This window comes from Mandrillus leucophaeus, unplaced genomic scaffold (genome assembly GCF_000951045.1).
Source record: "Mandrillus leucophaeus isolate KB7577 unplaced genomic scaffold, Mleu.le_1.0 Scaffold164, whole genome shotgun sequence".
In the NCBI taxonomy this organism is placed as follows: Eukaryota; Metazoa; Chordata; class Mammalia; order Primates; family Cercopithecidae; genus Mandrillus; species Mandrillus leucophaeus.
In genome coordinates, this window is record NW_012101632.1 from 1977333 (window position 1) to 1995556 (window position 18224).

The 18224-nt window shown below is 54.0% G+C and overlaps 1 protein-coding gene across 1 annotated transcript in view; it reads left to right on the forward strand.

The window, feature by feature from the left end:
- Positions 1–18224, forward strand: part of ELN (elastin) — a 41331-nt gene that overhangs the window by 18495 nt on the left and 4612 nt on the right. The window contains exons 11-31 of the mRNA XM_011976362.1: positions 416–445; positions 923–994; positions 1908–1949; positions 2375–2434; positions 2738–2791; positions 5200–5208; positions 5529–5609; positions 5694–5753; positions 6986–7123; positions 7163–7177; positions 8576–8629; positions 10086–10232; positions 10464–10505; positions 11431–11487; positions 14127–14294; positions 14398–14442; positions 14634–14753; positions 15363–15401; positions 17258–17329; positions 17415–17474; positions 17724–17828. Coding sequence (XP_011831752.1) covers positions 416–445; positions 923–994; positions 1908–1949; positions 2375–2434; positions 2738–2791; positions 5200–5208; positions 5529–5609; positions 5694–5753; positions 6986–7123; positions 7163–7177; positions 8576–8629; positions 10086–10232; positions 10464–10505; positions 11431–11487; positions 14127–14294; positions 14398–14442; positions 14634–14753; positions 15363–15401; positions 17258–17329; positions 17415–17474; positions 17724–17828 — 1470 coding nt within the window. The remainder of the gene's footprint in view (positions 1–415; positions 446–922; positions 995–1907; positions 1950–2374; positions 2435–2737; positions 2792–5199; positions 5209–5528; positions 5610–5693; positions 5754–6985; positions 7124–7162; positions 7178–8575; positions 8630–10085; positions 10233–10463; positions 10506–11430; positions 11488–14126; positions 14295–14397; positions 14443–14633; positions 14754–15362; positions 15402–17257; positions 17330–17414; positions 17475–17723; positions 17829–18224) is intronic.

Sequence of the window (18224 nt, forward strand, 5' to 3'; positions counted from 1 at the left end):
AAAAAAAAAAAAAAAAAAGACTGGGCGTAGTGGCTTATACCTGTAATCCGAGCACTTTGGGAGGCCGAGGTGGGTGAATCACCTGAGGTCAGCCTGACCAACATAGTGAAGTCCCGTCTCTACTAATAATACAAAAATTAGCTGGGTGTGGTGGCCTGTACCTGTAATCCCAGCTACCTGGGAGGCTGAGGCAGGAGAATCGCTGGAACCTGGGAAGCAGAGAGTTGAGATTGCGATCTTGTTGCACCCCAACCTGGGCGACAAGAGCGAATCTCTGTCTCCGAAAAAAGAAACCCCAGAGTTCATGTGAGGGCAGCATGCGAGGACTGGTCTGGGAAGAACTGGCCATTCCTTGGGCCTCCTGGCCCAGTGTCCACAGTGCTAGGGCTGCAGTGACAGCTTTTTATCATTACAGGTGTAGGTGGAGCTTTTGCTGGAATCCCAGGTGAGGCAAGGCTGGTGGGAGAAGCAGGGTGGCCAGCCAGGCAGACGCTCTTACCTTGGGAGGGGCTGGGCACCCAAGATCCTATCCAAACCTGCCCAATTTCCCCCATGCCTGCTGCGCCAGGCCTTGAGTGGCTGTAGCACAAAGTGGCACCCATCCCAGGCCTGCTGCCTCTGCTGGCATAGCAGCCCAAAGTCCAAAGGAGTCCAGAAAACCCGCCAGCCTGTGCCAAGGGCTGCAGGCCCGAACTGGGGCCCAGGCCCCAGGAGGGAGAGAATCCCGTAGCTTCCTGGAGGAAGTGGCCTGTTGCTGGGAGTTTCTCAACTGACCCATGATGGAGATTCAGGGAGTCCTGCGAAGCAGGATGGTTTCTGGATGCTGTAGCAAGCTCCTTCTGTCTGAGCAGAAAGTGGAGTGGGTGGAGGAGGGTTTGGAAGGGGCTGCTGGGACCAGAACTTGCTCTCTTTAATCCCACAGGAGTTGGACCCTTTGGGGTACAGCAACCTGGAGTCCCACTGGGGTACCCCATCAAGGCCCCCAAGCTGCCCGGTAAGTCAGAGGGATGATTCAAGATGCACCACTCGGCCAGGTGCGGTGGTTCATGCCTGTAATCCCAGCGCTTTGGGAGGCCAAGGCGGGCAGATCACTTGAGGTCAGGAGTTCAAGACCAGCCTGGCCAACATGGCGAAACCCCGTCCCTACTAAAAATACAAAAATTAGCCAGGTGTGATAGTGCAGACCTGTAATCCCAGGTACTGGGGAGGCTGAGGCAGGAGAATCTCTTGAACCCGAAAGGCAGAGGTTGCGGTGAGCTGAGATCGCGCCACTGCACTCCAGCCTGGGTGACAGAGTGAGACTCTGTCTCCAAAAAAAGAAAACAAGAAGAAGAAGAAGAAATGCACCACTCACTGCGCCTCCCTGCACAGAAGTCAGCCTGGGTACAGGTGTCTCTGGTGACAGGGAAGGGGTATTGAAGCCTCTATATGGTCACCTGCCAAGGAGAGCTTGGGAAAGTCGTCTGCAGATATTGGACTCACACACGCACGCTCATGCACAGAGACCCATAGCCCCGATCTGAAGCTATTATGCTGTTAGAAAGGAACACGGTTAATTGGAAAGATCCCTCTAACATCCACCCCCTCATGCTCCTGCCCCTACCTCTGCAATCAGCTTAGACAATGAGATGCTTTCCACTGGGGAGGGGGTGTAAGGAAAATACTAAGACTCCAGGGACATGATGGGGCTTGAATTTGTAGGGGGATGTGTGTTCCATCGGGCCCCAGGGGCAGAAGTGTCCTCTGCCTCCTCCACCCAGCACCTCTGCTCTCCTGGGAGCAGCTCAGGACCCTGGTGTGGGAGGTCTCAGGCCTCAGCACCTGTCGGGGCAGATCTGTCCACCCAGGTTGGTAGGAGCCCAGCAAGGCGTGGGGAAGCCCCTGAGCTTGCTCTGTCCTCTCTCCAGGTGGCTATGGACTGCCCTACAGCACAGGGAAACTACCTTACGGTGAGTGAGACCCTTCTAGACTGTGGGCTTCCAGCTCTTTCCCACTCTAGGGTCCTAGCAAGGGTGCTGTGCTTCCAGCCCTGGGCCAGGAGAGCACCTCGCTGGGGCAGGGTTGGGGTCTTGGAGTGGGAATCTCAGGAGGAAAGGGCATAGACTTTGCACTCAGCATGGGTCTCCATCCCTGCCCTCCCACCTATCAATAATGGGACCTTAGGTGAGCTGTGTTCCTTCTTTGAGCCTCTGTGTCCTCATCTGTAAAATGGACAGAACAATTCCATACACGTATTTGTATTTGTTTTCACTCTAGCTAGGGGTGACAGGTGCAGACTCAGGACAGCTTGGGCCCCGAGGGCAAGGCAGGGGGAGGGGGAGGGCAGCAGTGGTGGCGTCTGCACAAATAACCACCAAGACTCTCTGTTTTGCAGGCTATGGGCCCGGAGGAGTGGCTGGTGCAGCGGGCAAGGCTGGTTACCCAACCGGGACAGGTAAGGAAAGCCTCACCTTACTTCCAGCCAAGGGATCACTGATCTTCGGGGCTCCAGAGCCCTGGGGTGGGTGAGGTTCTCTCCTGAAAGCAGAGCAGCCCACCCTGCATCCAGACCCTGGTGCAAACCTGCAGCAGGATCCTGGGGGAGGGGTGGGGCAGCTCCATCAGCCTCTTCCAGGTCTGAAGCCCCCATATATACCCGCATGTCAGTGGATTGGCTCTCTCGGGACTGGAAACAAGTGGGTTCTGGACATACAGCAACACTGTTTCAAGGTCTCTCCCCTCTGCTCCCCTCCTCCAGGGGTTGGCCCCCAGGCAGCAGCAGCAGCGGCAGCTAAAGCGGCAGCAAAGTTGGGTGAGTGCCCCTGGAGTCCCCACCTGGTGGCCTCCAGCCCCCTAGCCTCTCCATTCCCATTACTATTGAGAGCCTGCCTCATAGATGAATGACCAAAGTGGCCCCTACTTATCCCCATTTACTCAAAATTTTCAACACCACCCATCTATCTATCCCTCCCTCCAAACATTCTTCCATGCGTCCATGCATCCATTTATCCTTCTATCCGTCTATTACTTTCTCCATCCCTCCCTCCTTCCATCCATTTCTCTATGCATCCATCTATCCATCCATCCACTCATCCAGCCATCCTTTCACCCATCCATCTATCCCTCCCTCCATCCATTCCCATTCCTCCATGCATCCATCTATCCATCCATCCATTCATCTACTCATCTACCCACCCATGCATCCATCCATCCACTCATCCACCTGTTCATTCATCCATCCATCTCTCCCTCCATCCATTCATCCATCCATCCCTCCATTCATTCCTCTATGCATCCATCTATCCATCCACCCACTCATCTATCCATTCATCCACTTATCTACACATCCATGCATTCATCCATCCATCCATCCATCCACTTATCCATCCATTCATCCATCCATCAATCCCTCCCTCCCTCCATTCTTCCATCCATCTATCCACACATCCATCCATTCCTCCATGCATCCATCTATCCATACACCCATCCATCCATCCATCCATCCCCTCATCCATCCATCCATCCCCTCATCCATCCATCCATTTATCCATCCATCACTCCCTCGCTCCATTCATCCATCCATCATCTATCCATCTATTCCTCCGTGCACCCATTCGTCCATCCAACCATTCCTCCATACATCCATCTATCCCTCCATCCGTTCCTCCAGGCACCCATCCATCCATTTCTCCATGCATGCATCCATCCTTCCATCTCTCCATGCATGCATCCATCCTTCCATCCATCCATCCATCCACCCACCATCTGTTCCTCCGTGCATCCATTCATCCATTCCTCCATACATCCACCCATCCACCCACCCATCAATTCATCCCTCCATCCATTCTTCCATCTATCCATCCACTCATCCATCCATTCCTCCATGCATCCATCTATCCATTCATACATCCACTCATCCATCCATCCATTTACCCATCCATCCACTCATCCATCCATCCATCCATCCATCCATCCATCCATCCATCACTCCCTCCATCCATCCATCTGCCCATTCTTCCATGCATCCCTCTGTCCATTCCTCCATGTACCCATCCATCCATTTCTCCATGCATGTATCCATCCTTCCATCCATTCATCCATCCATCCATCTACTCACCCATGCATCCATCCACCCGTCTATCCGTTTCTCCATGCATCCACCCATCCATCCACTCATCCATCCATCCATTTACCCATCCATCCACTCATCCATATATCCATCCATCCATCCATCAATCCATTCATCCATCAATCCATCCATCCATCACTCCCTCCATCAATTCTTCCATCCATCCATCCATCTGCCAATTCTTCCGCGCATACCTCCATCCATTCCTCTATGCACCCACGCATCCATTTCTCCATGCATGCATGCATCCATCCATTCCTCCATGCATCCATGCACCCATCCATCCATTCCTTCATTTATTCATTCATTCATTCATCCATTCATTCCTCCATGCGTTCATCCATGTCTGCTTCCTTCCCTCCCTCACTGCCTCCTCCCACACATCCATCTCAGAGATCAGGAACAAGCAAGAGTTCTTGTAGAGAATATAGCCACTGTTGTGGGAGTCAAGAAATGGGAGGCATTTTTTTCTACCTGGGGAAGGGCTTCCCAGAGAAAGTGATGTGTGATTCAGGCCTTAAAAAATAAAGATGGAGCTTACTATGTGGTTAAAACAGGAAAGAGGAGGCCAAGCAGAGGGAATGGGTACCATGGTGGTTAGAAAGATAATTTTAGGTGATGCATATATAAGCATTTAAAACATTTAATAGTTATATATCAATTTAATGTGTACTATAAAAATTTTAACTCACTGCTCAGGCCAGTGAGCTCTTGGCTAGCATGGCTGCAGATGGAATGTGGTATTCCTGTGCCCGTGCAGTGAGTGGAGTGGGCATCTGTCCCCCGCCCCAGGTAGTGCCCACCTCAGGGTCAGACCACTAGGGCTGAAGTCCTCCTTCATCCTCAGCCCCAGGGAGGCCCTTTCCTTATCTCCCCACCAGTCCGAGAGGCAGGAATGTGGGGAGAAGCCTGGAGCTGGGCCTCCCAGCGGAAGCCCTGCAGGCCCCCCTCCCAGCACCGGAGGCTCCTTGGCCCCAGCGGCTGGTGGGACGGCTGGAATGTGGGAGCGGGAGAGCGGGGCTGTGAGGGGCTGCCAGAGCCAAGCGGCCAGGCGCTTGGATTACAAACTTGGCTGCATCTTCGGAACACAGGGAGAGGAAGTCTTGAACATTCCTGCAGGGGCCCCTCTGGCCCAGGGAGCGGCCACTTGTGGTTTCTCAGTATGTGGCAGTGATTAGAATGGGATTTGTCTGAAAACATGCAAGTCCCTTAATGAGCGTGTTGAAATGGACACTTTGGGGGAGAGTCAAGGAACAGTAGAGTCGGGTGGGGGCCTCCCCAAACAGGCCCATCTGGAGACACCTGGGCCCCATTCCTGGATGAGATCGCGCTGGTGAAAATGCCGGTGTCTAAGTGGCCATCCTACCTGTCCTCAGGAGGGTCCTTGGGAAAGTACATTGCACTGTCCCCATCTCAACAGGTGCTGGAGTCCTCCCTGGTGTTGGAGTGGGCGGTGTTCCTGGCGTGCCTGGGGCAATTCCTGGAATTGGAGGCATCGCAGGTAACATCTGTCCCAGCAGGGGGTGGGTGTGTCCTTGAGATGGCCACAAGGCAAGGACCTCACCCTCTGTGGCTGTGTTTTCAGGTGTTGGGACTCCAGCTGCAGCTGCAGCTGCAGCAGCAGCTGCTAAGGCAGCCAAGTACGGTGAGTGCCTCCCGGGGTGGCAAGCCCACAGCTCGGGCTCCTGCATGGACCTCGGAGACCCTAGCCCTAAAGCCAAATGGACTTGGTCTTTGTCCCTTCCGAAATACGCATTGTTCATGCCTCCTTACCTTTGCTCCTTCTGATCACTCTACCTGAGATGCCATCTCTATTGTTTTGCCCTGATTAACTCAGCAGAGGGAGGGGACCCTGCAGAGGGGACCTCGCTCCCCCGACTCCATCCCCTCCAGGGCTGGCCCACAGGTGTCTGCTGCATCAACTAAGTGGGTGCCCAGTGGAGGGAATTCTGACTGTGCTTTAGAAATAGATCACATTCTAGCTATGCGCAGTGGCTCACGCCTGTAATCCCAACAATTTGGGAGGCAGAAACCAGGACTTTGAGACCAGCCTGAGCAACATACTGAGACCCCATCTTTCCAAAAATTATTTTAAAATTATCTAGGCATGGTGGCACATGCCTGTGGTCCCAGCTACCTGCGAGGCTGAGGTGGGAGGATGGCTTGAGCCCAGTAGTTCAAGGCTGCAGTGAGCTCTGATCATGCCACTGCACTCCAGCCTGGGTAAGTGAGAATTTGGTTCAAATAAAAAAGGAAAGAGAGACAGAAAGACAGAGGAAAGGAAAGGAAAGGGAAGGGAAGGGAAGAAAAGGGAAGGGAAGGAGGAAGGGAAGGGAAGGAGGAAGGGAGGGAGAGAGAGAGGCAGGAAGGAAAGAAAGAAAGGAAGAAAGAGAAAGAAAGAAAGAAAAAAGAAAGAGAGAGAGAAAGAAAGAGAGGGAGGGAGGGAAAGAAAGAGAAAGAAAGAAAAAGAAAGAAAGAGAAAGAAAGAAAAGAAAGAAAGAAAAAGAAAGGAAGGAAAGAAGGAACGAAGGAAGGGGAAGGAAGGAAGGAAGGGAAAGGAAGGAAGGAAGGAAGGGGAAGGAAGGAAGGAAGGAAGAAAGGAAGGAAGGAAGGAAAGAAGGAAGGAAGGAAAAAGAAAAGAAAAGAAAAAGAAAGAGATCACACTCCTCCAGCCCACAGATTCAAATCCCTAGAGCTCTTTAGGGACCCTCTTAGTCTCTCTGCATCTCTCTGATGAGTTGGATCCATGCAGAGGAAATGTCAACCCACCTGCAGTCGTGCACTCGGGACCAACTGTCACTTCCATACTCTACTAACCACCCTTGGAGCCCTCTGAGGTTCCCATAAGTTAGGAAAACAATGCTTTTTCTTCCACAGGAGCTGCTGCAGGCTTAGTGCCTGGTGGGCCAGGCTTTGGCCCGGGAGTAGTTGGTGTCCCAGGAGCTGGCATTCCAGGTGTTGGTGTCCCAGGAGCTGGCATTCCAGGTGTTGGTGTCCCAGGAGCTGGCATTCCAGGTGTTGGTGTCCCAGGAGCTGGCATTCCAGTTGTCCCAGGTGCTGGGGTTCCAGGTGAGCTGGGCTGTGTGTGTGTGTGTGTGTGTGTGTGTGTAAGAGAGAACTATTGAGACTATTGCCAAAATTTGTGCATTCTCCCTAACACCTTAACCATCTGCCCATACCCTTGACCACATCTCATCCCCTCATCTTCTCTTCCTTGGGTTATACCAATCTGCTAATTAGCTTCTAACCAGTATCATATTTTCCAATTGACCTTCCGGTTATCAGTGTTCTCTGGGGGGCAGGAACCGTGTCTTTTTCAACTCCATATTCCTAGCCCTTAGCTGAGTAAGTGTTCAGTTTATGGTGGATAGAAGGGTAAGTGGGTTGATAGATGGATAAGTGGATAAATGGGTGGGTAGATGGATGAATGGGTGGGTGGATGAATGAATGGATGGATAGATGGGTGTATGAATGGGTGGGTGGATGGATGGATGGATGGATGGATGGATGGATGGATGGATAGATAAGTGGATGGAGAGATGAGTAGGTGAGTGGATGTGTGGGTGGATGGGTGGCGGATGGATAGATGAGTGGATGGATGGGGGCATGGACGGATGGGAGGATGGATGGAAGAATGATGATGAATGGGTAGATGGATGGGGGATGGATGGATGGGAGGCTGGATGAAAGAATGGGTGGATGGATGGGTAGATGGATGGATGGGTAGATGGATGGATGAATGAGCACATGGTTGGAGGGGCAGATGAATGGGTGGGTGGAAGGGTAGGCAGGCAAATGCAAAATGGATGGTTGGATAGAAGGTTAGACGAATGGATAGATAGGCAGATGGGATAAGCTGGTAGATAGATGAGTGAACAGAGAGTTAGGTGGTTGGGTGGGTGAATTGAGATCCAAGGATAGACAGACAAATGGACAGCCGGGCGCGGGTGGCTCACACCTGTAATCTCAGCACTTTGGGAGGCCAAGATGGGCAGATTACCTGAGGTCAGGAGTTCGAGACCAGCCTGGCCAATATGGTGAAACCCTGCCTCCACTAAAAATAGAAAGAAATTAGCCAGGCGTGGTGGTGGGCTCCTGTAATCCCAGTTACTTGGGAGGCTGATCAGGAGAATTACTTGAACGGGGGAGGCGGAGATTGCAGTGAGCTGAGATCACACTATTGCACTCCAGCCTGGGCCACAAGACTGAGACTCCGTCTCAAAAAAAAAAAAAAGACAAATGGACAGGTATAGAGGTGGGTCATTGGGTAGATGGATGATGGAGGTGGCTGGGTATACAGACGGGCAGGTGGGGGACATCATCAGTGCATAAATGGAGATATAGCCAAGTCTATGTTGGCGTGAAAAGAAGGCGGCCCAACACACAGATGGGTAGACAGACGGATACATACTGTGCAGCTCTCCTTCAATCTCTCCTGAGCATTTGTGTCCCTCTTGGTCTCTCCAGGGGCTGTGTCACCAGCTGCAGCTGCTAAGGCAGCTGCGAAGGCAGCCAAATACGGTGAGTGCTATGCTGACAGCTCTGCCCCTCACTGTCCTGACCTCTACTTACCAGAACTAAAGGACTCTCCTCTACTTGCCCAGAGAAGGGAAGTGACTTGCCCAGGGTCACTGAGCAAGTCACCGGCAGGCCTCAGGACGATGTCTCCCCCGTTTGTCTTCTACCACAGGGCCACGGGGCTGAGTGGTGGGAAAGTCCCAGCATGGCATTCCCAGTGGGGACAGTGACCCTGACCCTCCCTGCTCTGGCCAAGGCCCTCTCAGAGGAGCCCAAAACTGTCTGGGGATTCTGCCAATAGTCTCTCTGCATCCAACAAAGGGGGGCTTCCCCAAGTGCTCAGAGAGGAGAGGGGCCGGAGGAGGACTGAAGAGTGTCCATAAAAGCTTCATGGCGGGGCTGGGTGCAGTGACTCACATCTGTAATCCCAGCATTTTGAGAGACCAAGGTAGAAGAATCGCTTGAGGCTGGGAATTAGAGACCAGCATGGGCAAAATAGCAAGACCCTGTCTCTACATAAAATGTAAAAATTAGCTGGGCATAGTGGCATGTGCCTGTTTTTTCCAGCTACTTGGGAGGTCAAGGCAGAAGGATCACTTGAGGCCAGGAGTTTGAGATCAACTTGGGCAACATAGCAAGACCCCATCTCTACAAAAAATAAAAAATGAATTAAAATTTTTTTTCTTTTTTTTCTTTTTTTTTTTTTTTTTTCTGAGATAGAGATTCACTCTGTTGCCCAGGCTGGAGTGCGGTAGCATGATTTTGGCTCACTGCAACCTCTGCCTCCCAGGTTCAAGCAATTCTCATGCATCAGCCTCCCAAGAAGCTGGGATTACAGACGCACGTCACCATGCCTGGCTAATTTTTGTATTTTCAGTAGAGACGGCTTTGCCATGTTGGCCAGGCTGGTCTCAAACTCCTGGCCTCAAATGATCCACTTTCCTCGGCCTCCCAAAGTGCTGGGATTATGGGCATGAGCCACCGCACCCAGCCAAAAAAAAAATTTTTTTTTTTTTTTAGACGAAGTCTCACTCTGTCACCCAGGCTGGAGTGCAGTGGCGTGATCCCAGCTCAAGTGATTCTCCTGCCTCAGCCTCCCATGTAAACGGGATTACAGGTGCACACTACCACACCTGGCTGATTTTGTGTTTTGAGTAGAGATGGGGTTTCACCATATTGGCCAGGCTGGTCTCAAACTCCTGACCTCAGGTGATCCACCCGCCTCAGCCTCCCAAAATGTTAGGATTACAGGCATAAGCCACTGTGCCTGGCCCAAAAATTTTTTTTAAAGGCTTCATGGTGGAGGCTGCGGGGAACCCAGGCATCCCAGTTTTCTGTCTTTTATGGACAAGGCCTGGGGGAAACTTGCATCCTCTTTCCCAGTCCATCAACATCCCTCAGAGCCTGCCCAGCCTCTCTCACTGAGCTTCCTTTCCATTTGGCTCCCTTCCCTCTGCAGGGGCCAGGGCCGGAGTCGGAGTTGGAGGCATTCCTACTTTTGGGGTTGGAGCTGGGGGCTTTCCCGGCTATGGTGTCGGAGTCGGAGGCATCCCCGGAGTCGGAGGTGTTCCCGGAGTCGGAGGTGTCCCGGGAGTTGGCATTTCCCGTGAGCCTTCGTCACATCTGGGGACATGGGTTGAGAAGAGATGGGGGCTTCTTGTCTGCTCAGCTCTGCAGGGGCAGTGGGGACTGCAGATCGGGCTTGAATGTGCTCAGGGAAGAGTTGGGGGAGAAGCGAGGTCGTCCATGCCTTACAGGGCAGAAGAGCTTTAAACACGGCTCGGAGGAGACCCAGGCAAGGCTTCTGAGGGTCTCTTTCTTTCTCGTTTCCTTGTAGCTGAAGCTCAGGCAGCAGCTGCCGCCAAGGCTGCCAAGTATGGTAAGTGCCCCTGCCCTGCCTGACCCCAAGCCCTGCTTTCCTGTGGGGCTCAAGGACCAACCTCAGGGCAAACTGACTCCCAGGCCTCCGGGACTGAAATGGCCTGGACCAAGGTCACGAGGCCCCTGCCCCATCTTCCAAAGCTACACTCCACTCTTACTGTCCTTTTCAGATGCTTCCTGTTAGGACTGTTGGTGACCTGCTCATCACCCCACCCCCCACCCCCAGAACCGAAGGTGCCTGGCCAGGCTGGGTGGCTCACGCCTGTAATCCCAGCACTTTGGGAGGCCGAGGCAGGTGGATCCCTTGAGGCCAGGGGTTCGAGACCAGCCTGGCCAACATGGTGAAACCGTGTCTCTACTGAAAAATACAAAAATTAGCTGGGCATGGTGGCAGGCACCTATAGTCCCAGCTACTTGGGATGCTGAGGCAGGAGAATGACTTGAACCTGGGAGGTAGAGGCTGCAGTGAGCAGAGATTACACCATTGCACTCCAGCCTGGGTGACAGAGGGAGACTCCGACTCCAAAAATAAAAATAAATAAATAAAAAGAAACGAAGGTGCCAGGAAGCCGTTCTCTTCTTCCCCCGATTCTCCCACCCACCCATGCTCCCCCAAGAAGTGAGCACTGGGAGGGGCGAGGCTGAAAGTTCTCCACTCCCCCAGGTGCTGCAGGAGCAGGAGTGCTGGGTGGGTTGGTGCCAGGTGCCGGAGGCGTAGTCCCAGGTGTGCCAGGCGTGGGAGGAGTGCCAGGTGAGCTGTGTTCTCCAGCCCAGAGACCGGTTTAGTTTGTCTCACGGAAGGGTCCCTGGAGTTGACCAAGGTCGACTGCACCATTTTACAAACGGGAAGACTGAGCCTAGAGATGGGAAGCAGGGAGGGGTGCGAGAGACCACTCCCTCACCCCTTCTCGTCACACCTCTAGGAGTGGGGACCCCAGCAGCTGCAGCTGCTAAAGCAGCCGCCAAAGCCGCCCAGTTTGGTAAGTCCCCCTCACCCCCATCATCGGCTCACGGGGCGCTGCCTTCTCATGTGCCCTGCTCTGGGATCTGACCGCCCAGCTCCCTGTTCCTTTCCACCCGCCTTAGGCTGCCACGTTCTGGGGTGGGCCCTCCTTAGAGCTTTTGGTCCCCTGATGACCTCTAGGAGTGTGGGTGACGTTTCTGATTAGGGAAGCAGGGTGAGCAGTGTGAGCCTCCCTGTTCCTAAAGTCCCTGGTGCCTCCCAGGCTATTAGGGACCTGACCTCATGCTGAGCTCCAGCTCCTCTGTGACGGACTCCAGTTCTCCCCCTTCTCCTTCTCTTTCTCCTTCTCCTTCTTGTGCTCCTCCTCCTCCTCTTCCTTCTTCTTCTTTTCTTTTCCTCCTCCTTCCCCTTCTCCCTCCTCCTCCTCCTTCTCGTTCTTCTTCTCCTTCCTCTTCTTTTTCTTTCTTCTTCTTCTCCTCCTGCTTATTTTCCTTCTCCTTCTCCTCCTCCTGCTTCTTCTCCCTCCTTCTCCTTCTTCTTTCTTCTTATTCTTCTCCTTCTTCTTTCTTCTTCTTCTTCTCCTCCTCCTCCTTCTTCTTCCTCTTCTTCTCCTTCTTCTTTCTTCTTCCTTCTTCTTCCTCCTTCTCCTCCTCCTCCTCCTTCTCCTTCTTCTTCTTCTTCTCCTCCTCCTCCTCCTCCTCCTTCTCCTTCTCTCCTTCTTCTTCTTTCTCCTCCTTCTTCTCCTTTTCCTCCTCCTTTCTTCTCCTCCTTTTCCTCCTTCTTCTTTCTTCTCCTTCTTCTTTCTTCTCCTTCTCCTTCTTCTTCTTCCTTCTTCTTGAGATAGGGTCTAGCTCTGTCACCCAGGCTGGGGTACAGTGCCACAATCATAGCTCACTGCAGCCTCAACCTGCCAGGCTCAAGCAATCTGCCTGCGTCTAACTCCCAAGCAGCGACCACAGGTGCCCACCACCATGCCTGGCTCATTTTTTAATTTTTTTGTAGCAACAGTGGTCTCACTATGGTGATCAGGCTGGTATCAAACTCCTGGGCTCAAGCGATCCTCACACCTCTGCCTCCCAAAGTGCTGGGATTACAGGCTTGAGCCACCACGCCCAGCCTGCAGTACTTCTTGTTCCCCATCTTTTGCTATATTTGAGGGCCACCCTGGTAGCCCCAGGTGCCCACACTTTTCTGAACACGGCAAATTGTAGCAGCACTAACTGTAGAGCTCAACTGTATATCAGGCCCTGGGCATGGGGTCTGTAGGCCTTGGCACTAGGGACCTGTGGGCTAAAAGGTTCAGATCAGAATCTCTAAGGCTGAATAGGCCAGACAGCATTTCAACTGCAGGCCTGCTGAGCCCCAAATTCTTACACACAGCAATCTTTATTACATGTTTATTTGAGACAGGGTCTCACATCATCGCCCAGGCTGGAGTGCAGTGATGCTGTCATAGCTCACTACAGGCCTCAAACTCCCGACTTAAGCGATTCTTCCCCCTTAGTATCCCTAGTAGCTGGGGCTACAGGCACGTGCCACCATGCCCAGTTTAAAAAAAAAAAGAGGCCGGGCACGGTGGCTCAAGCTTGTAACCCCAGCACTTTGGGAGGCTGAGACAGGCGGATCATGAGGTCAGGAGATCGAGACCATCCTGGCTAACCCGGTGAAACCCCGTCTCTACTAAAAAATACAAAAAACTAGCCAGGCGAGGTGGCGGGCGCCTGTAGTCCCAGCTACTCGGGAGGCTGAGGCAGGAGAATGGCGTGAACCTGGGAGGCGGAGCTTGCAGTGAGCCAAGATCCGTCCACTGCACTCCAGCCTGGGCGACAGAGCGAGACTCCGTCTCAAAAAAAAAAAAAAAAGAAAAAAAATTTGTAGGCAATCCTCTCACATTGGCCTCTCAAAGTGCTGGGATGACAGGCATGAGCCAACGTGCCTGGCCTACAAACAATCTTACAGAGTTGAGTTTATTTTTCCCTTTTACGGATGTGGAAACAGGTTCCCAGAGCTTGAGTAACTTGCCTACAGTTGCACAGCTAAACGGTGGCTGAGCTGAGGTTTGAACCCAAAGCCTTTCTGTCTTACAAAGCCCCTTATATAATGTAAATCTGCCTCCGTCAGCCTCAAATCTCCAAGGGGTCCTTGTCCCTGAAAAGGTTAAGAACTCCTGGCCAGATGCAGCAGCTCACAGCTATAATCCCAGCGCTTTGGGAGGTCGAGGCAGGTGGATCACCCGAGATCAGGAGTTCAAGACCAGCCTCGCCAACACAGTGAAACCTTGTCTCTACTAAAAATACAAAAAAATTAGCCGGGCGTGGTGGTGCGCACCTGTAGTCCCAGCTACTCAGGAGGCTGAGGCAGGAGACTTGCTTGAACTCGGGAGTTGGTGGTTGCAGTGAGCTGAGATTGCACCACTGCACTCCAGCCTGGATGACAGAGTGAGACTCTGTCTCCAAAAAAACAAGGTTATGAACTCCTGAGCCTGCACATACTTCATTTTAGGGATGAGGAAGCTGAGGCCCAGCAAGGGAAAGTAACTGATCCATGGTCACACAGCAAATCTATGCCAGGGCCGAGGCTCCAGCCCTCTTTCCATAAGCTTCTGTCCTCTTTGATTGGGCCTTGGTTAATGATCAGCTCTTCTCAATCTTACAGGGTTAGTTCCTGGTGTCGGCGTGGCTCCTGGCGTTGGCGTGGCTCCTGGAGTTGGCGTGGCTCCTGGCGTTGGTGTGGCTCCTGGCGTTGGCGTGGCTCCTGGTGTTGGTGTGGCTCCTGGCGTTGGCGTGGCTCCTGGCGTTGGCATCGGCCCTGGTGGAGTTGCAGGTGAGTTTCATGAGTCAGTGAGCCTGAGGGGCCCCCGAAGCCTCCATCGGCCCCACCTCCATCTCTAATCCCCTCTCTCTTCCTCCAGGAGTGGGAGCCCCAGCGGCAGCGAAATCTGCTGCCAAGGCAGCCGCCAAAGCCCAGCTCCGTGAGTGCCTCGCCCACCTTTCTCTCCTCTCCCCAACGAGCCCAGAGCTGGTTAGGAGCAACGGCCAGGGCAGAGGCTGCTGCTTGGATCTGGGCCCCTTCCTTTGGGACTAGTTTCAGCTCCCTGGGCAGGACACCTCCTCAGGGGCCTGCTCCCTGCCTGCTGTCGCCACCACTGCCCTCTGTCTACAGGAGCTGCAGCTGGGCTTGGTGCTGTTCCTGGACTTGGAGTTGGTGCTGTTCCTGGACTTGGAGTTGGTGTCGGCGTCCCTGGACTTGGAGTTGGTGCTGGTGTTCCTGGCTTCGGGGCAGGTGCGGGTGAGGGGGGCTTCTAGGGGTTAGGCGGAGCCTGTCCCCTGAGCTCAGGGAATGAGATCCCTCCTACTCCCAGCACCTCCCCAGCACCCCCTCACCACCCAGGGGTGCATAGTAAAATCCTCGTTAGGTTCTCCTAAGTATCTGGGGGTAACGGACAGCGGGAGGAGGGCAGACCAGGCCAAGAGACCCCAGGCTGCCCAATTGCAGAGTATCTGCCTCCTCAGTAGAGGGGTGGCAGGGCTGCAGACTGAGAAAAAGCTCGCCCTCCACCCAGGGAAGGAGCAGGTAGATCAGCGTGGCTCCCTTTCAGCAGTGCTCTGTGGCCAGGGGGCCACTAGGAACTCCAGATCTTCACCAGCTGGTTACTGAGCCCCACTCTGTCCTCAGCCTCAGGCAGGCCATGCTAGGCCTGAGGAGAGAAGGAGGGGCCAGATGGAAGGCAGAGGCACTGTTCAGCCCTAAAGCTCTGTGCCTGTACAGCTTCAGGGCTTTGAGGAAGCAAAAGGCCAAGGAGGTCAGAGAGGGCTTCCTAGAGGAGGCAGTACAACTCCCAGGTACAGAGCTCGACTGCTGACCACCCCCCCGACTTTTCTTTCTCCCCAGTACCCGGAGCCCTGGCTGCCGCTAAAGCAGCCAAATATGGTGAGTGCACCCCACAACCACTTGTGGCTCCCTTGCCACCACACCATCCCTGACAGCACAGGACTCGGGTGGTCACGATAGAAAAAGGCAGTTTCGGCCGGGCATGTTGGCTCACGTCTATAATCCCAGTACTTTGGGAGGCCGAGGCGGGCAGATCACCTGAGGTCAGGAGTTCCAGACCAGCCTCACCAATATGGTTAAACCCTATTTCCACTAAAAATACAAAAATTAGCCAGGCGTGGTGGTGCGCACCTATAATCCCAGCTACTGGGGAGGCTGAGGCAGGAGAATCACTTGAACCCAGGAGATGGAGGCTGCAGTGAGCCGAGATCACACCACTGCACTCCAACCTGAACGACAGAGCAAGACTCTGTCTCCAAAAAAAAAAAAAGGCAGTTTCTAGGACACATTTATGACAGTTTAAAAACCTGGCCCCTGCCCACTAAATGCTTGTGGTGCCTTCAACCCCTGTGACCACCAAAAACACCCTTGAAATCCCAGTTGCCCCCCAGGAGGTAATTCCACCGTCCCTAAGCCCGCTCTGACCCTGACAGTTTCATAGTCCCTGCGTCCAGGAAGGGGCTGGGCCTGCTGTGGGTATGAGGAGTCTGGACAGTCTCTGCCTCCACCCCAGCTCTCTGGCCCGAGCAGAGGAACTGGTATTCCTCATCTGGGCACCCCCGGCCCCCCGCCTGCCTTCCTGTCCTGCCAGCAGGACTGCTCCCGCCACGAGCCAGCCCAGAGGATGTGGCAGTCCCACAGCCTCTGCGCTTGGCGCTCTGGCAGCCCCACCTGGCCAGACCCACGCTGTCTGTAGCCCCTGCATTCCTGGCCTCCTGTAAGCAGAGTTAGAGGGAGGTAGAAGACTCCCCCAGGGATCCACCAACCGACCGGGCAGGTCCACTTGGGGCCAGTTTCTACCTTGGAAAATCCTGGCTTCTTCAGCCCTGACCCCCAGCGGCCCTGCCTCCTCCCCTGCTCACTGCTGACTGCTTGGCAGGCCTGAGTCAACAGACATTGCCAGGGAAACAGAGTGACGTCACGTGGTGGAGCCACGAAGGGCGCAGGCTCCCCAGCCACTTCCTGTCCCTGAAGCCCTGAGCACACTGCTTAACCTCTGCTCTACCTCAGCATTCTCATCTGCAAAATGGGAATGACAATAGTGCCTACCTTTCCTGCTGCAATGCATAAAAAATGGGCTGCTGAGTGTGAAGCACTCAGAATGTTAAGTGCCTGCTGTAGATACTATTGCCATTGTTTGTTTGTTTGTTTTGACAGAGTCTTGCTCTGTCGCCCAGGCTGGAGTGCAGTGGTACGATCTCAGCTCACTGCAGCCTCCACCTCCCAGGTTCAAGCGATCCTCCTGCCGCAGTCTTCCAAATAGCTGGGATTACAGGCACGCATCACCACGCCTGGCTAATTTTTGTATTTTTAGTAGAGACCGGGTTTCACCATGTTGGCCAGGCTGGTCTCAAACTCCTGACCTCAGGTGATCCACTAGTCTCAGCCTCCCAAAGTGCTGGGATTACAGGCGTGAGCCACCGCACCCGGCCTACAAAAGAACTTTTAAGGCTAGGCACAGCGGCTCACACCTTCAGGAGGCTAAGGCAGGAGGATCGCTTGAGCCCAGGAGTCGGAGGCTGCAATGAACTATGATTGTACTACTGCACCCCAGCCAGGGTGACAGAGCAAAACCCCATCTCAAAACAAAACAAAACAAGGACTGGACTTCCTGTCCGCTGCTCCTCCCCTGTGTCACATGGCCCCTGCCACCTGTCTGCTTGTGTTGTTGTTCCTGGGGCAGGGAGACCCATTGTTCAGAAATGGGCCACTCATCTTCTTTCCTCTCCACGCAGGAGCAGGAGTGCCTGGGGCCCTTGGAGGGGTCGGGGCTCTCGGTGGAGTAGGCATCCCAGGCGGTGTGGTGGGTGAGTTGAAACCCCAGGAGGGGCTGGCTGGGGAGAGAGGCTAATCAGTACTGAGTCCCTCCCTGAACTCGGTATGTATTCCCAGGAGCCGGACCCGCCGCCGCTGCTGCTGCAGCCAAAGCTGCTGCCAAAGCTGCCCAGTTTGGTGAGCACTGGGTGGAGGTGGGAGCTGCTGCCAGACCCCCAGGCCCCCAGGGTGTGGGAGGAGCCTCTGACCAGGCACTGTAGACTCAGACTTCCTGCCCCAGACACCTCCTGGCTCCACTGTGCCATCGAAGGCCGGGAGAGCTCAGGCTCCACCTGGGTCCCCAGAGGACACCTCCACCCTCCGCAGGCTGAGGCTTCAGTCCCACCTTTCTGACCGGCAGAGTCCAATGCTGAGCTCTCTCCACAGGCCTAGGGGGACCTGCTGGACTCGGAGTCGGAGGACTCGGAGTCGGAGGGCTTGGAGTCGTCCCAGGTGTTGGGGGCCTTGGAGGTAAGAGTTGTTCTGAAATCAGTGAGTGCGTGGAGTGTGTGTATGAGAGACAGAGATGGAGACAGAGACAGAGACTTTCTTTCCCAGCCCTGCCACGTCTTTGCTCAAGACGTCCTCTCGGCCAGGTGTGGTGGCTCACACCTACAGTCCCAGCACTCTAGTAGGCCAAGGTGGGTGGATCACCTGAGGTCAGGAGTTTGAGACCAGCCTGTGTGACATGGTGAAACCTCATCTTTACCAAAAATACAAAAGTTAGCCAGGCATGGTGGTGGGCGCCTGTATTCCCAGCTACTTGGGAGGCTGAGGCCAGAGGATCTCTTGAGCCCAGGAGGCGGAGGCTGCAGTGAGCTGAGATGGTACCACTGCATTCCAGCCTGTACAGCTAAAGTGAGACCCTGTTATTAAAAAAAAAAAAAA